Raw genomic sequence first — 18,652 nt, forward strand, 5'->3', positions numbered from 1 at the left:
CCTAAAGTTGTTTGAACTTCAGGGGGAGAAGGGCTATCCTGGGGGGCAAGTTGAGCATTGAGGAGCACCATGGTGGCTGGGGCTGCTGCTCCGCAGCTTGCAGGTGGCTTTGTTTTGCAGCCTGCTTTCCAGTTGGGACCAGAGGGGGGCAGCATGAAGACCAGTCACAGGAGATTTCTGAAACCTGTGTCTCTTTCCATCCCCTGAAAAGAAACCCCTAACCAGAGTAGCCCTCTCTACCCCAACTCTCCTCGTTTCCTCTCACAGCCATGTGTATAGCATAGTATGAGAGCAGGCCTCGGGGACCAGCAGGTACACCTCTCAGTTCTGCCATGCGCTTATGGGGTAGCCTTGGACAAGTCACTTAACCCCTCTCCTCACTCCAGTGAAGGATAATGGGGGCTGCCTCTCTGGGCAGCTCAAGAGCAGGTTAAATGAGATAATGTGCACAGAGCACTTAGCACAGCTCCTGGCCGCAGCCAGGGTAAGTGCTCTACTAAAGTGCAAGCCGCCTCCTCTGCGCTTTGAAACTCATGCTCATGGGCGTGTCCCTCCTCTACCTGATGCACTTTCCGCGTCTTTCCGGGCCAGACAGCCTTATATTTCTCTCTAGGAAGATGGACATTAAATATAGGTACTTCTGGAGCCCTGTGTGCAAGTGGGGCTGCAGCCTCGTGCCTGCATACCTTCACAGCTGCTCTGCTGTGACTGGCTGAAGGCACCTTGCAGGCAGCCCAGCCTCTCGCTGTTCATTGCCTCCCACCCCAGAGCCTCCACTGCTCCTGCTCTGGGTCCTCGGGTGCTGTCAGATGCAGGCTTGTTTCCAAGCTGTTGCTTGGCATTTTTACCTGCTCAGCCGTAAAAGCCCTGGAAAGCAATGAATCTGGGGATGAGTAGCTACTTGCTCAAGTGCAGGTTGGGGGCAGGGAGGGAGCTGGGACTCATGCCCATATTTTTGCAGAGCCGACATTTTTGCACCTCTCCCACCCAGCTCACCACTTCCCCGGGCGAGCAGGATGCCGCAGCCTTGGCCATGGACGATGGTCGGCCGGGAGCATCCCAGGCCAAACCTTCTTGGTCTCCTGGCAGAACTTTGGAGGCTGGGCTTCTGTGTTGCCGGGGAAACCAGTGTGTTCCCTGGAAAGGAAACCACAGGGCTTTGGCTGTGAAGACATCCCCTATACTTCCTCCCCCCACCAAAAAAAAAAAAAGAAATGAATTCCCTCCCAGGCTGGTTCCCCTAAAGCTGTTGGGTCTGCAGCATCCTGCCTGCTCCCCGAGCCTGCTGAAATGGGAGGAATCGCAGTCTGCCCTGACCTTGTCTTCTCACCTCTTTTTTAAACACGCTGCTGTAGCACAAGGACATGTTTTGTTTATCTTCCTTGCACGCCACCTGGGGCTCTAGGTTCTTCTCTCCTCTTGGTGATGGGAGCCAGAAGGGAAGAGATGGCCACGTTGTTGGTTTTGTTGTGGTGGTGGTTGTTGTTGTTGGTGGTGGTTTTTTTGCTTGGCATTCAGTTGTCAACAGAAATAAACCAAGCAGGTCTATATTTGGAAAGCAGGGGGTCTTAACTACCATCACATCACTGGGACCAGGGGCAGGTCGGAGCTCTTGCAGCCCCTTGTAGAACAGGCTGGAAATGTGGTCTGCAGATTTTCAAAATGAACTCATAGTTGGTGGCATTCGAGGTGGTGCGGGTAGGGGCAGTTGTGGAGCAGCCTCTTCTGGGCTCACTGTGACTTTTTTTCCATGCCGTGGGATGATGCCATGAGAAGATGCTGCAGAAAGAGACAGCCCCCACCCCCAGCCCAAAGCAGGTGCGGTGTGGGGCGGGGGGCCACGTGGCCGCATCTCATGCCTGTCGGTCCTATAATACCTGGGCACAGAGGCAGGGAACTCTGCATCCTGTGATTCCGACAGGAGCTAGGGCTCCAGGCAGGTTTGGAGATTGCTTAGCAGAAGAGAGTCGGGACTCGCAGCTGGGCCCAGGTGCCCACCACGGGTTACCCTTAGAGACCTGCAAAACAGCAGAGAGAAACGTGGCCAATGCTTGCCTTCAGGGCCCTGGATGTTTGTGGAGCGATTCCATGGGGGAGGAAGGGGAGCTGGGAGCCCTTGGGACTTGGGGTCCCCAAGCCAGGCACGCCTCTGTCACCACAGCTAAGTAGCTGCCAGGGACCTGCCTCCTGGCTTCAGCTCCCTGACCATTGTGAGCAGTTTTTCCACCTATAAGGAGCTCTCCATCTCTAAGTCATTTTTGACAAAGCCTGTCCCTGCATTTATTTCCATGGGGAAAAAAAGCATGCATCTGCCTTTTTCCGCTTACCGCAAGCATGGCGTGTGAGCATCAGCATGCTCCAGGGGGTCCGATCCAGAAAGAGCCCTGGGCAGCAGCTGGGTTAGCTGGCCAACAGGTTCCCTGGAGAACCTGGGCTAGGGTTCCCAGTCATTGCCAACCCCGTTCCGAGGTTCCTAGCAGATCTTTCTTGTGGGTTCCGGAATCCCTGCAGATCTCACTATTAGCGTGAGGTTCTCAGAGTAGAGTAAACTAATGAATTACCGCATGATTACACAGCACATAATTAACTTTGTAATTAATATGCAACTGCCACTTAAGCTAAAACACTGCTTATAGAGACGTACGGCAATAGTAAATCACAGGTCAGAAATAGCACTTTGGAATTTTCAAAAGAAAGAGCATAAGCAGGGAGTCACTTAAGGCAGCAGGGCGAGTTAATTAAAAAGCAGATGAATTGTGCCATGGCTGCCTTATCTTGGGGTGTACGCCTTTAAGAAAGACCCGCACACTGCCCTATGGAGCTGACCAACCAGGCCTGGTCAAAAGGACACTGGCCATGCGGATTCATTTCCAACATAAGCCAGGCCTTCTCTCCCACCCCTTTGTCTGGGCTCTCTGCCCAGCCACACTGCCCCTGCTGGGGGGGTTAGCATTCCCTCCTGCCTTGAGGCCTATGGCCCCACCTCTCCTCCTCCAGGACGCCTGCCTGGGGACCTCTGCCTGCCTTGAACCCAGGCTTCCCCTGCCCACAGGTGGTGCGATGTGGCTTCAGCCAGACTTCAGGCACTCCACCCCATCCTTAGTTTAAGCCTCCGCCAGCCTGTGACGCAGCAGGACTAGGCCAGGGCCTCTGCAAGGAGTGATACACAGCAGCCCCCACTGCCCAGCAGTGTCCCTGGCATATCCCATGACCTCTCTGGGCTTCCCTCTCCCGCTTGGCCAAGTCAGAGTGAGCACTCATGACAGGATGTGTGCAGAGAGGGTTGGTGTCCCTACCACCTCTTCCTGTGTCTTCCTCGGGGAGGGAAGGGGCTCGGGAGTGGTGGGGGCGGGAGCAAATGTCTTTGCCAACAGGCCCAACTCCTTCAGGAACAGAAGAGATGGGTGTGAGGAGGCTAATCAACCCGTTGGTGGCTACATCACCATAGATGGTGCCCACCATGTCAGCAGCACACCTGGCTCTGTGCCCCTCCCGACAGCCACAGCAGTCATTGCTCAAGAGGACCAGAGAAGGACAGTCTCCCCAGGCAAAAACACCTTGACATTCCAGGAAGTGTTTTGGGTCCCGCTCCTGGCCTGGGCCAGGCTTGCTGGGGAGAGTCCCTGGAGCGGGGGAGCTGCAGGTAGGCTCCTGGCTGCTGGTGTTCGTCTGAGACAGTGGGAGCAGCTGGGCATGGATTGGATCAACACCCAATCTTTCTGTGACTTCAACTTCCCAGTGTTTGGCCACCCCTCCCACCTTGCAGTGCAGACTGTCCACCTGCTTCAGGTCAGCACTTCTCAGAACAAGGTGTGGGGAACACTGTGGCTGAGGGCTCTTTAAATGCAACTCACACACAGGGAGTCTTGCTGTCTAGTACCTACAGGCAGGGCCGGCTATCCAGAGGCCTGCATGTGGAAGCCCAACAGCTTCCCTCCATCACAGTGCCAAGGCACCGCCCGCAGGGCCTGGCCTCCAAGAGATGGTTCTTGGTGAAGTCCCTACCCCCATGTGACAGTGACTGCGCCAGCCTTCCTTCCCCTTGGAGTTTTCCATGACTGGCCTTTGCTACTAAGCCAAGTCTGTCCAAAGCCCCAGCATGTGTCATGACTCGTGGGCGTGGGTCCTCGGTTCCCCCTGAACCACCTGCGACCTCTGAGGGGCACTGAGCTCAGGGTGTGTGCATCTGCCAGGTGGTGGAGGGGGCAGTGCCTGCTCCCTCCATGAAGAATGGGACCCTTTCTTTGACTCTTGCTGTGTTTCCCAAGATGCTGCTGCAAAAGTAGTCTGAGCAATAGCTGTTGGGTTAGTTTTTTTTTTTTTAAGATTTTTTTTTTTAAATTGCAAAGTCAGATATAGAGAGAGAGAGGAGAGAAAGAGAAATATCTTCTGTCCGATGATTCACACCCCAAGTGACAGCAATAGCCAGTGCTATGCCAATCCAAAGCCAGGAGCCAGGAACTTCTTCTATGTCTTCCAAGCAGGTACAGGGTCCCAAGGCTTTGGGCCATCTTCAACTGCTTTCCCAGGCCACAAGCAGGGAGCTGAATGGGAAGTGGAGCTGCTGGGATTAGAACCGGTGTCCATATGGGATCCTGGCATGTTCAAGGCTAGGACTTTAGCCGCTAGGCCACAGCGCTGGGCCCATTGTTGGGTTAGTTGTTTTTTTTTTTTTTTAAGATTTATTTTTATTATTTTTTATTGGAAAGGTGGATATACAGAGAGGAGATACAGAGAGGAAGGAAGATCTTCCGTCCGATGATTCACTACCCAAGTGAGCCGCAACGGGCCGATACTATGCCGATCTGAAGCTAGGAGCCTCTTCCGGGTCTCCCACGCGGGTGCAGGGTCCCAAAGCTTTGGGCCGTCCTCCACTGCTTTCCCAGGCCACAGGCAGGGAGCTGGAAGGGAAGCCGGGCTGCCGGGATTAGAACCGGCGCCCATATGGGATCCCGGGCGTGCAAGGCGAGGACCTTAACCACTTGCGCCACCGCGCCGGGCCCATGTTGGGTTAGTTTTAAAGGCTGGAAGTCCCAGTTCCCAGGAGTGGTAGCATTTGATGCTCCCAAGCCACAGCTGCCCCCTCTGACGTTTCTTCCCTCTGATGATGATGATGATGATGTGATAAGGTGATAAAGTCCTCCTGGACTCCTAAGCTCAGGAAACCTGGTTTCACAGCAGCCAGACTAGTTTCTTACTCAGCACTTCACTGAATGGCACAGCTGGCTTTAGGGTTCGGATTATTACTGCTTCCAGTTTATTATACCTGAGGAGCCAGAGGCACACGGAGGACACGGAAGCCAGCATGTGCACAGGGCGTAAGACCAAAGAGACTGTTGCCCTTGACCGCTAAGCTGCACTGCCTGTCCAGGGGCCAGGAGAAGTCACAGCCCCAAAGTACTGGGCAAACTGTAGAGTGCTTTGCACAGTTGGTTATCTAGCCCCCGTGCTAGAAGCATCTAGCATGAGTTTTGTGTTTCTGCTGTCAGCAGCCGGTAAGGAAGTATTAGCATGTCTTGTTGGCATGTGGAGGGTCCCAATGATGAGGCATCATCCCCCTGGGTGGTCTCAGACTCACAGACTTCCTGAACGTAGGCCAAGTGCTGGGGCCAGACCCTGTGACATGCTTCCCCCCAGCGGGAAGACGTTCTGCAGAGAAGGGACAGAGTTGGGACCACACAGGGCATCTCCCCAGGGATATGGGGCATCCATCCCCAGCAGACTGGCCTGGGTGCCCTAGGCGGGGTCAGGGGTGAAGAGAGAGCCAGGAAGCTTAGGAAAGTTGGTCTTCTCCCCAGCAGATAGGGCTTGGGTGTGGGAGCCTCAAGGAGCCTCTCCAAGTTAGGATGTACCCCTGATTCCCACTCCAGACTGCGCCTTCCTTGGCCGCGGGTGTTTGGTAAGGTCTGAGCACATCTCCCAATCCCCCCCACCCAGAACTAAGCCATAAGGACCATTCCCCCAGACTTCCTACCACTCTCAGCACAAGCAAATGCCTGCTTTCTAAGGACTGTCTCCCTGATGGTGTGGACATTCAAATTATTTTTATTAGAAAGGCAGATTTACATAGGGAAATAAAAATAGGGGAGAATGATCTTCCATTTGTTGGTTCGCTCCCTAAATGGCCTCAACGGCCAGAGCTGAGCCAGAGCTGAAGCCAAGAGCTAGGAGCTTCTTCTGGGTCTCCCCTTTGGGTGCAGGGTCCCCAGGCCTTGGACCGTCCTCTACTGCCTACCCAGGCCACAAGCAGGGAGCTGGAAGTAGGGCAGCTGGGATACAAACCAGTGCCCATACGGATCCCAGTGCTTATAGGTGGAGGACTAGCCTGTTGAGCCACAGTGCCAGCCCCTCAAGTATTTTAAAGTTCTCCTCGCAGCTAATACGAACACACCAAAGCAGGACATGTGCAGAGCGAGTAGAAATGAAAGCCTAAGCTCGAAAAGAGCAGCTGTGTGACTGGACAAAACCCAGGTTGAGCCTTACATTTCTCATCTGTGAAATGGGTTAGTCCAGGGCACTTGGAGAGTGAGAGGGTCTGCAGCCTGTCTGAGTTGCCTGAGGGTCCCTTTCATGGGACTCAACTTGAAAAGAGCCTACGGATGAGGGTCCAGGGTCGGGAATGAGCATCTGCTGTTGGTGCCAGGTGGTTAAGAATGCCTGTGCAGAAGGGCAGGTCATGGATCGGCTGGACATGTCTGAACTCAGGATATGCTGTGACTGATCAGCCATGCCTGCCATGGGTCCTGGAGGTGGCAGTGGTGTCTGCACTACAGGGCACATCACAGCCCTGCCACCCTTGTGCCAGGCTTGTCCCAGGGGCATGCCCTTGGCCCTGACCCGTCTGCCATCCTGTGGGATGCATGTGGTCAGAGGCAGGCTTTGGGGAGTAAGTAAGAACATCTGAGAGATTTGCAGTCATCTGGAGGGCATCGGCGGTGGCCAGGGAGCCCTGCCCCCCCCAGCTTTGTTCCCCATCCCCCACCACCCCTACGTTCTCTGAGGGTCTTTGGGCACCTTACTGCCTTCCTTGTGTCCTGGCATGTAAGCCTTTGGAATCACAGACAAGAGCCTCATGGTGAGCTGTGTGCTAGGCGATTGCATGAGCCTGACCATCCTGGGAGGAGCTTGTGGCCTGGGCCCAATGCTGGACACCATCAGGCACGCCTGAGACCCCACCCGCATCCGCAGCTCCTCATCACGGCCAGCGAGGGTCACCTTCTCACACTCAGCCAGGATCAGCGAAGGCAGCCGCTGCCTGCGGAATGCAGGCCTGCCACATTCCCCTGCCACACGGTGTGGCTTTGTGCTCGGGTTAACGTTCCCATCCTGGGTGCTGGCTCTGGTCAGCAGTGCAGCTGTATGTCTCTCTCTGCTGGAGCTCTCTGGGTCTCAAGTCCTCTCTCTGTAGCATGCGGATGGCAATGGGTACAGCACAGCAGTCCCCAGACACTGGGAAGGGCTCATGGAGCCCATGGCACCCATAGGCTCAGCAGGTGTTGGACTTCTCTCTCTCTCAGGGAACAGTAGGTAGGGATGAGAAGAAATCCAGGAGGCCTTGTCCAAGGGAGCATTTGCGATGGAGGTAGCTCACTGTGACGTCAGGGATGAGGAGTGTGCCTGCAGGATAGAAGGCAGGAGTGGCCACCAGGCCATGGCCTGGACCTATAAGGTAGTGAGTGCTCTAAGGGAGGAGGCACAGCCCAGGGCAGCTGAGATGGCCACCTCGTGGGGGATAGGGCAGTGGGATGAAAGCTTTGCCAGGGCCATGCCAGGGAATGACCATCACTGTGTTTAGGTGCACTGCGAGGTCACAGGGCACTTCCACTCTGTAATGTCAAGTGCTGCCTGCTGTTGCCCCTGCCTGACCTTGGGAATCCCTGTGGACCAGGATACAAAGTACAGGAAATGAAGTCCAGCAGAGACAGAGCCCCAAGGATGAGGCCGCAGCCTGGGGACCTCCGAGGCCAAGTGTTGTGGACTCAGAGCTGCGTATGGAAAAACCGGGTCCAAATCTAGGATTCTGTCTTCTGAAATTCCAGTCCCTCATTGGCTGTGCTGACTCAGCACCTTAGCCCCATTGGAGAGATTGGAGCCTTCCTGCTGGAGGGGAGAAGACCCAAGTCCGGAAGGCCCCGCCCCATGAGCAGTGGCAAGCAGCTGCCTGGGGCTGCCTCTCCCCTTCTCACCTCCTTCCTCTTCCCCAAGGTGGAGCCCAAAGTCAGTGTCCTCTATGCTTGTTCCACCATGCCTTCTGCCTGCACCTCTTGCCCGTGTGCCTGGTGCAAGCTACAGCTGAGTGGAAGGGGTGATCCCAGGCGGCTCCCAGACCCTCTGAGCATCCCTGTGAGATGAGGAGGGTGTGAGGCCAGACTATGGCCACTTGCACTTGTTCCAGCGTTTCTGCAGCCCACCTAGGTCTGCCTGCCATTCTGCCTCCTTGAACCACAGGACCAGCATCAGGCCTCAGTGGACGCATGCGTGTCATGGACTGACAGGCTTGTACTTGCCATCACACATGCTGTTCCCCATTGACCCAATGTTATAGAATTATAACAACATTTATGAACTCACCAGAAACCACTGTCCTCAGTGCAGCTGAGTTCTGGGATTCTTCGCTCTTGCTCCTGCCCTGGTCACGCATGTCAGAAACACCTGCAGGGTGCCAGGCCCTGGAGTTCAGGGGACTATGATAGGAGACATTGCAGCTGGTGGGGGAGATGGGTGCAAAGGCACCGACTGGGCTAGTGCCACCAGCATGGGTGTACAGGGCAGAGGCTGAAGGTATGGGAAGCCAAGAAAGATGTATTGGAGGGGCTGGGTATCAGGGGCTGAGCGACAGTCAATGTGGACTTGGGGGCCTTTAGAGCACCATGTCAGAGTCAGGGAGCACTCCAGTCCCCCTAGAGTGGTGGTGAGAAGGTGGGAGCAGGCTGCCACTAGGGGTAGTGGGGACTCGGCTAACATGGATGCTGACAGATGACTGCTGAAACTGGAGCTCACAGTATGGTCCCTCTCAGAGTCTGGGCAGTGAGGGCACTGTCTGGAACCCCCAGGCTGAGGACTCCCCGCCACCAGCATGCTAGCCCAGGAGCTAGCCCAGCCCCTGCTCTCCCAGCCCTGCTGCCGCTGCCCTGCCTGAGAGATCCGAGCTGCAGATGTGTGCCATGGTTGGATCATCTCTGTACCTCACTGCTCACACAGCTCCCCAGAGACCCGCCTCTTGCCTGTGCAAGCTGTCAGAAGCTGCACATGTACCAGCCTCCGGTGTGTGAACATACCTGCTCTGAGTGTGCAGAGTGGCACGTCAGTGAGTGCTTGTCCCAACGCATGCTGTGTGTGAGGAACTGCGTCACTGGCTGCACGTGTGACGTGTCCCATGTGACCTGGCAGCCCTCAAGTGGGGAAAAGTCATACAGGCAGGTGTCTAGGAAGCCATTCGCTGAAGGTTTCCCTGCTGCCTCCTGGGAGTTGCCCACAGGGTCCCCTGGGCCCTGGAAGGAGCCCAGCAAGGGCCATTCACCTGCCACAGGGCCCAGACCATCTGGGAACTTACTTAATGAGAACAGCCAGCATTATGTCTGTCTCCCTCTGCCTCCCACCGTGAGACCAGACATTCCTCACCTCCATCCAACAGCTAATTTGCATGTTGGCCCCTGCAGGCCCTCCTCCAGGAGTTGGAAAGACCCGTGTCCTGGAACTCCCCCAAGAATGGTTGAACGCACTTGGGCATCAGGTGCATTAAAAAGTATGTGGGTATGGCAGGGTGGGGGCACCCTGGGAGAATGGCTGTCCCTGAGCTCCCTGGGCCTGGACAAGGTCCCTGCCGGTCTGCTGTGGGGCAGGTGTTGCCATTTCTCAGCCCAGTGTTTTCTCAGCTACCAGAGCTTCCAACTCAGAAACTGTAGGTACTGTTGGAGTTGGGGCCCCCAAGTCTGCTGAGAAACTTGGAGCCTAGCAGCTCCCCTCGCATGGTGCAAAGGTTGCTGATGCTTCGGAGCCTGGCCAGAGTGGAGGGGTGGGGGAGTGTCCCTTGATGGAGCCCAGCCTGTGTTCAGAGGCAGCCGGGCAGCAGCAAGCGCTGCAGATGCACGCGGAAAGGATAGCAGGGAGTTCAAGGATTTGTAGCGCCTTGTAAAAGGCTTAAAGGCAGCAGCCGGCCGAGTAGGGCTCCTGTGGCAGAGGGCGACCTCTGCTGGCCGCCTGACACTTGCCATTTCCAGCACCTGGCCGCCTGGTCTGGGGGAGTCGTCCCCCTCTCCCTGCTGGGGCTGGCACAGCCTTTGCACATGTTGGGTGGAATGCAGAGCGCATCTCTGTGGACCCAGTCACAGCCCAAGGTGGGAACAGCCAGGAGGTCAGGCCACCAGTCCTTGAGGAGTGGGAAGGATAAGTTCCGCTTTCAGCCTCCTGGCTGGGTGAGCATGGGAGAGGAGATTCACCACTTGGAGCTTTTCAGGATTCAGAAACCAAGCTCTGCCCGAGGCCTGAGTGTAGCAAGTGCGACGCAAGGACTCCAGCCCCTGTCCCACCCCATCCACCCCATGCCTCCTCCAGCCATATACCTCTCCATGCCCTAGACTCCTCACTCAGCTTGCAAAGGCTTGGTCGCTCCTCACTCTGGGGACTATAGGCTTCTGTCCCACCCACTCCTGGTGTTTATAACCCCAACTTCACTGCTGGTCTCAGCCGTTTGAACACACGTGTCCACTGCGGATACCTCCTCCATCTGCCCCATGTATCCTTTTATAGACTAAGGGATACAGGTTGCCTAGTTGTCTCTGGGATCTGTGCTGCCAGCTGCATATCCCGTCTCCTCCCCGCCACCCCAGTCATGCAGGGGTCCTGGGACACCGCCACCTTCACTGGGCTCTGACCAACTGCAATTCTGGTCTGGGAGGAAAGCTCCTGAGGTCTGGACCCTTCTGTTCTGCACTCCAAGGGGCAGAAACCCAGGGGCCGGCACAACATTCCTCCCGCCCCAGCTGAGGAGCTGCAGGTACTTTCTGGGGAGAGAAAGCCAAGGAAGGTCTTGGATGGCACCTGGAACCTGCCACCAGCCCACCAGTCTCCAGCCCTCTGGGCGCTTTAGGCTTGCCAACACCGCCCCCTGCTGGCTGGCTCAGCACTGCATGGCCTTTGTCCGGGTTGGCTGCGGTTGCTGCCTTGGGTGCCGGGGTGAAGCTCACGCAGGCGTGAGTTTCTTTGTATTTCCCTGTGTGCTTCTCAAACCAGGAACTGACTCAGACCTTGGTTTAGTTGGTCCCTTTGCTTCAGCCTTCCTTTCCTGGCTGTTTTGAAAATCACAGTCTTGTATTGAGGCCCGAGCAGCCAGTATGCACCCACACACGGCACGGACCAGACTCTTTGCTGCCCTCTGTACCACATAGTGCCTGGAAGACCACCAGGGCTCCTTGGCTCCCCTGGGGGGGCGGCTGGCACTTGGATGGCATCCCCACAGGTGGCTGTGGCTTGCTCTTGCTTCCCCATGGCAGTGCCTGGCCCCAGGGCCCTTGGTCGTAGGTGTGCTAGCTGGGGCTGTGTGCAGGTAAACTCGGAAGGAAGGAGTCTGTCCCTAATTGGAGGGGACCTGTGAGATGAGAGGGGGAGGTGCATCCTCCCCGCCACCTTTCCCTCAACACACACCTTTCCCTCCTCTCCTGCCTGGCAATACCACAGCAGCCTCCAGCATAGCCTCTTGGCCCCTTCTTACTCCCTGGCTAAAGGCAAAGCCAGCATTCTGGAACCAGCCCTCACCCAACAAGCATCATGTGATGTAAGCCTCAGTGTGGATTGCTGCAACAGTGTCCACCTGTGCCCCAGAGCCTGCACCTGACTCCTAAGGAGAACACAACCAGTCATGGCCTAACAGGTGCCCTGCTGGGGATACACGCTTGGATCTAGAACTCTTGGAATTCAAAGAAATAGTTTCGTTATCATCTCTTCCTGTCCCTCTGGTCTGGCATAGGAGCCTGGATAAAGTATTTTCTGAGAGAGTAGAAGCATGGGCAGGTGGTAAGTGGAAACTAAAGATGCTTAAGTGAAAGGAAGGGAGAGTGGGAGAGTATGGATGACCTGTGGGTTAGACCAAGGATGACAGTGCAGCTCGATGTTGTGTGTGATGGGTGGCAGTGGAAGTCGAAGGAACAACCGTGACACAGTGTGCACCCTGAGCCTCTTGCGGGAAAGCTCCAAGATGGAGCATGCTGAGAAATTCCAGCGCCCAAACCAGCCACAACACCACCCCCCGAGAGTATGTCCTCATTAATTCACACACATGCAAGGTGCTGGCGTGCACCTGCGCTTCTCACAGTGCTGCTTGTGGCATTGGCCATGTACACACAGCTCCGGGCTCCCTGTCCTCCTGGGCGGAGGACAGAGCACCACGCCCAGCAGGGTTTTGAGAAGATAGAGCCATGCGTCTTCCATCCCTTTGGAATACTGCACTGGCATTTCGAAATGAAAGGGCTCTCTATGTGTCCATGTACAATGAACTTGGAGATGTATTATTAAGAGGGAAGAAGCAAGGTCAGGTGGCACATGTGGATAGTTGCTGCTGTTCGAATCGAAGCAGACAGGGTGGCGGACAGCACACATCGCTCCTCAATGCTGGGAGGGGAGACAGGACGAGGGCGGCAGTTCTCCCAGGAAGACGCTGCACTGAGGCTGGGGACTGGGCTGTGACTGTTCCCTAGAGGTTTTTATGCATTTCAAAAGGCTGTTAATTTACCTCGGAGACAGGCAGAACTTCCATCTTCCCCATTCACCCCCTAAAGCTCACAGGGAAGGGCCAGGGCTGGGCCAGACCAAAGCCAGAAGCCCAGATGCTATCCAGCTCCCAGGTAGGGACCAGGGACCCAGCTTCCCGAGTCATCACTGGCTGCCCCTCAGGGTGCACATTAGCAGGAAGCTGCAATCAGGAGAGGGTGCTGGGACTTGAACCCAGGTTCTCTGATGCACTAAGCCCACAGCACCCCACAGACTTTTGGCCTTTTGAACCCAGCAGTGAATTTACCTTTTCAAGCAGCAATGGGACTAGGAGTTATGTAGTCAAGAAGCCCGTGGGCAGAAGCAGGGTTTTCCTGCCAAGGAAAAGCGGCCAGGCTGTGCTGTTGGATCCCTTGAGGGATTGATGCTAACTGTTTGGGACTTGGCACATCTTGGGGACTCAGTTTCCTCGGCTGTAAAGTGGGGAGACATTCATAGCCTTACAGAGAGGACATGGAGGGTGAAGGCCCAAATGCAGGTGACAAATATACATGAGACCTTCAAGGGCATGGCCAGGGATGGTGGGGGCGGCACTGGGGCCAGTGTGGGAGTGTAACAGAGAGGACTGGGGGTCTTGTACCTGCTGTCCAGCATACAGATGTGACGATACTCTGTAGCTTGTGGCATCCACTGCGTATGGGAGGAAAGCCAAGGACTCCTGGACCAAGGGTGGACCAAAGCTGTACCAGCTCTTGGAACCCTCCCTTCCTGAGCCCCGTGGTGCAGAAGGACCAGAGTCCCCCGCCCCACTCAGCATGCCCACAAGGCTCAAATGCTCAGTGACGGCGCACCCATGGGTGGGCTGAGGGCCGGTAATTGGGAGTCCTGACCCCACACTGGGCTCAGACACCAGCCAGCTGCCTCTCACTGAACCTCCTCTTAGCGTCCCTGCCTGGGGCCAAGTCCCACCTTCCTTCTTTCCCAAGAGGACAAAGTGACAACGCTGGAGCCACGTGGGATCTGGCACAAGTGTGTGATCCCTGTGGTAGGAGAGCTGATGTTGAGGCTGCAGTGATGTTAGTGGCAGGCCATGCCCCATGCATGCATGAGTGCGTACGTACGTGCCAGTGTCCCGACGTGTACACATTGCTGCATCGTGGGAGCTCGCCCTGAACCAAGAATCCAGCGCGTGGTACAAAACACATACACTTCGTGTGCACCTCATAACATCTGGCACCCTCACAGGCCACATGCAGGGAGCAGCCAGTAATGCCTCCTGTCAGCCCTGTGTGCCTTCCACGTGGCCCTAGAGGGACGAGCAAGGGGAAGTAGGGCCTCTGGTGTGAGGTCGGCAGGCCTGGTGCCACCCTGACCCATCTGTCCTCTCTCCACAGGCTGGACCACGTTCATGGCTCTCGGGTAGAACTCAGTGAAACGGCCAGAATGAATTCTATGGACAGGCACATCCAGCAGACCAATGACCGACTGCAGTGCATCAAGCAGGTGAGTGTGGCCGGCGTGGTGAGGGCAAGGAACAGCAAATGGGCGTGGCTGGGCTGGTGAGGGACGGGCAGAACAGGTAGGTGTGGCTGGGCTGGCAAGGGCAGGGCAAAGCAGAAGTACAGGCTGGGCTGCATAAAGGTGAGGGTGGGCGAGGGCAACCATCACCACGCAAGGGGAGGCACCGCCCACGCTGGCATCACAAGCCCCTGGTTTCAAGGCTGCTACTGTCCTTTCCCAGCTGTGTAGCTTTAGGCCACTGTGGTGACCCCTCTGGTCTCTGCTGTGAGGACGTGGTATCCACATAGCTAACCCATCACTCCCTCCCCTTCTGCTCGGCCGTTCTCTGCAGAAGTACATTTCACAGGAAGGGAAACTGAGGCAGGGAGGATAAATAGTTCCATGCTCAGCCCTGCTGGCGTGTGGTGGATATGCTCATCGGGCACCCTCAAGGAAGGGTGTCCCACCCCCCTGCCTGGGAGGGCTGGCGAGGAGCTGGGCTGGTGGGAGAGATACTGGGGCAGAGGTCACAGAGTCCCATGCTGAGAGCCAGGGCCCTGGTGCAGGCTCCCCAAGGTGCCAGTCTCAGGGAACTGAGGCTGCTGTGTCGCATGGGGCCGGGGATTCTCTCATTAGCATCCAGTAGAGCAGTCTGGGCAGCCTGGGTGAGGACTGAGGGGAGGAAATTGAAGAAGCCTTGTTACAGATTGAACCCAGCCGGAGAGCTCTCCCCAGAGCCAATTATGCGCCTGTGCTCATGGCCATGGAATAGAAACCAGACACTGCTCTCCCCCTCCCAGGCAGGCACGGCTCTGCCTTTGACCCAGTTCCTGCTGCCTGTGCCTCAGCAGGCAGTGACCCTTGCCCCTGGCAGTCCGGTCATGCCCCAGTCTGGGAGCTCCTCCGGGTGCCAGGCACGCTGCTCCTGCACCCAGCTCTGAGTCACCAGGAATGCAGCTGCCCTTCCCTCCTAGGGCCCACCCCTGAGTCCAGCATGAGTTCCCCAGCTCCCATGTCCTCATCAGTGAGCCTGAGGCCCGAGCCTAGCACTCAGAAGCTGCATCTGTAAAATGGGCATTCTATTGAATTGACTTGTGGCCAGTGAGCATGGAGCCCCAGCCCAGCCCTGCATGTGTGCGCGTGCGCACACTGGCCTCTGCCTCAGGAGCAGCCCGCACTGAGTTTGGTGAGCATGCCAGGCTCTCCTAGTGTACCCTTCGTGCCCCGCATCCCTCCTCCCACACCTCCCATCACACACAGATGGGGGTACTGGCCGTGGGCTGTTCACGCTGGCTGAGAACTGTGGATTCTCAGACCTGACCTCAACAGAGAGGCCTGTGCCTCCGCGCTGGCCGTCTGTGAAGGACGTGTCCCTGCGGTGGACCTTGGGCTGCCACTGACACCTCACAGCCTTGGACTCTGTCTCAGCTCTGTGGCGCAGCCTGTGCACCCGGGTTCTCGCCGCTCCTGGTTCCTTACGAGGTCAGCTGCTTTCCCTCCACCCCCAGACTCACGGTATGGAGACAATCATTTCCGCCTCATGCACCCCCATTCAGAAGCCATGCACACCTCTGACTCCGTGTGGGGAGCCTGCAAGGTCCCATTCCTGCCCCCGGATTTGCCCTGAGCTCAGATGCTGCCTGGCGCTCAGCATCCTCTCCCAGCCTGTTCTCCCTTGGGCTATAGGACCAGCAGGACCTATGTGTCCCACTGAAGCTATACCACATTCACCATCCCCTCCGTTTAAAAAAACATTTATTTGAAAATAAATAATGGCAATGAAGGTGAGAAAGAGACAGGGATCTTCCAATTACTGGTTCGCTCCCCAAAGGTCCACAATAACCAGGGACTGGGCCAGGCTGAAGCCAGAAGCCAAGAGCTTCGTCCAGGTCTTCCACGTGGGTACAGGAGCCCTAGCAGTTGGTCCATCCTCTACTGCTTTCCCAGGCTCATTAGCAGGGAGTTGGATAGGAAGTGGAGCAGCTCGGACATGAACTGGTGCCCACGGGGGTGCTGGACCTCAAGATGCTAAGGCTTTCACCTCTCAGTCAGCAGAAGCCAACAGAAAACCCAGCCCCGTGTGGGGAGGGCCAGTCAGCTAGATGGATGCATCAGGCTGTATGGGTGGATGGATGAACAAATCGGTTAGATCGGCGGGTGATGCTAGAGTAAATGGCTGCATGGGTGAAGGGATAGATTAACTTTTGGATGAATGAGTGGAAAAAATAGATGAATGAGTAGATGGGTGAGTAATGAATAAAGTAATGAATGGATGAGTGAGTTGTTGGGTAAGTGAATGGATTCATTTTGGATGGGTGAATGGATGGATGGATGGGCTCGTGGGAGGACGGGTGACCATAAGGACCATTTGGTTCACAGATGGACTAAGAAGATGAATTCATCCCTTCAGAGTAGCTGGTCCCTGATCGGGGTGTTGGTGTGTCTTGCCCCAATAAACTCGGCAGCCACTGCATAGAAACAAAATCACTAAGCCTTCAGATAGGGACAGGGCATAAGTGTCCAGCAGAGGCTGCGGCCAGGGCTCCTGTGAAACAGTGACTCCCGGGAGCGTTCCCATGCCTGCCTATCTAGGGCTGCCTGCTCTTGCCCTCACCCAGTGCTGGCCCCTCCACGCTCCACAAGGCCCCGGGCCAGGTTTCTAGCCTCCTCAGTAGTTAGACCATCCTGGATAGTTACTTGTCATGTGCATCCGTGGTAGGCAGGAGGGGTGTCCCCAGCCTGTGCCAGTCTTTAGGGTTTCAAAAGTACTGTTCCCTCCCCCGAGGCTTTCCTGAGCGATACAAGAGGCCTTAGCGAGCCCGTGCACAGACAGCAACAGCAGTCTCCCACACCTGCTGTCACATCTCCCTCACCTATCTTGCTTCTCCCCAGCTGTGCGGCAGCCCTGCAAGCTGTCACCACCCCACCCTGCAGGTGAGGCCTGTGGAGTTCTGTAATGTCCTGAGGACTGCGGGCCCCATGGCTGAGACAGGGCGTGGACCAGTGTGACTTGCACCTGTAAAGGGAGATCTCCTGATCTCCCCGTGTCTTGGCACTGCAGACACCTTGAGAGTCAGACAGGTGCACAGACAGGGCAGGGGGCATGGCCAGGGTGGCGGCAGAGCAGGTGTGCCACAGACCATCTGAGGGTGTGCCTAATGTTCTTTCACCTGCTGGCTGGGGTGAGGGCAAAGGGCCTTGGAGACCGGCAAGAGATGGAAGGTGGGGTGCTCATGTAGTGCATCAAGGCGGGGCCCCTGAGACAGGCTCCCAGAGGTTGCTCACAAACTCCAAGCCCTGGAGTGGGTACAGCGGCCACCTGTGGGCATGTGACTCTGAGAGTAGCCCACAATGGCTGCTGACCCTGCTAATTGGATGTGACATCATGTAAATAAACGGAACAACTCAGTTAGCAGAGGGGCAGGAGTCTGTCAGGCAGGAACGAGCTAATTTGCACAACTTCACACGTGGAGCCCAGATGCTGCCATGGCCTGTGCGGGTGGCACATTGCGCGGGCAGGCAGGGCAAGGGCAGGCAGCAGAGGTGAGCATGCCTCTCCACACATAGGGTCCTCTTGCTTTGTGCAAGTCAAGTGCGGTGCAAGGGGTGGCACTGTTACAGAGGGGCCGGAGCTGAGAGCTTTCCTTCAGGTGGAAAGAGGACCCTCTGAGAGGAGCCAGCCCCCTGGCTCAGGGCAACACAAGGTGGGACCACCCCATGTGCCATGCTTGCACCCGCACCCCAGGCCCATGATGCAGGCCGTGTTGTTGTTCGTTGGCTTTCTCTCCAGTATAGAGATTTATTCATTTTCATTTCAAAGGCAGATTTACAAAGAGAAGGAGAGACAGAAAGAAAGATCTTCCATCAGCGAGTTCATTCCCCAAATGGCCACAACAGCTGGAGCTGAGCCAGTTTAAAGCCAGGAGCCGCAACCCTCTTCCAGGTCTCCCATGTGGATGCAGGGTCCCAAGGCTTTTGGGCTGTCCTCTACTTCTTTCCCAGGCCACAAACAGGGAACTGGATGAAAGTGGAGCGGCCAGGACCTAAACAGGTGCACGAACCACGTGAAAGCACCACAGAACTGTAAACAAAACAAAAGCAGCTCCCCGCCAACATGCCCTGCTGTGTCATGCCCATCTCACTGACGGGCTGAGGCCACCAAAGGTGACAGGACTGGCCTAGGCAGGGGGAGGCCTGTGGGGGATGCACAGCACACTCTGTTCCCACCCAGTTCTAGCACCTGCAGCTGCTGGGCCCTTGCCCACCTTGGCTATGAAGCCCAGAATGCTGCTGGGGGGTCAGAGCCACTGCCCCAGGTGTCTCCCAGCTCCAAGGTGACAGGGACCTTGGGAGGTACCACAGCTGGTCTACACACTGCCCCCAGGAACATGTATTCTCTTGAGGATACATGGAGGTTACAGCGAGTCACCCATGGGCTAGGGTCCCA

General features: G+C 56.4%; 1 protein-coding gene across 1 annotated transcript in view; it reads left to right on the forward strand.

Moving 5' to 3' along the window:
* Window positions 1-18,652, forward strand: part of ZMIZ1 (zinc finger MIZ-type containing 1) — a 155,441-nt gene that overhangs the window by 48,751 nt on the left and 88,038 nt on the right. The window contains exon 4 of the mRNA XM_040976029.1: window positions 14,100-14,208. Coding sequence (XP_040831963.1) covers window positions 14,149-14,208 — 60 coding nt within the window. The 5' untranslated portion in view covers window positions 14,100-14,148. The remainder of the gene's footprint in view (window positions 1-14,099; window positions 14,209-18,652) is intronic.

This window comes from Ochotona curzoniae, unplaced genomic scaffold (genome assembly GCF_017591425.1).
Source record: "Ochotona curzoniae isolate NIBS_2020 unplaced genomic scaffold, NIBS_Ocur_1.0 contig_2692, whole genome shotgun sequence".
Classification (NCBI taxonomy): domain Eukaryota; kingdom Metazoa; phylum Chordata; class Mammalia; order Lagomorpha; family Ochotonidae; genus Ochotona; species Ochotona curzoniae.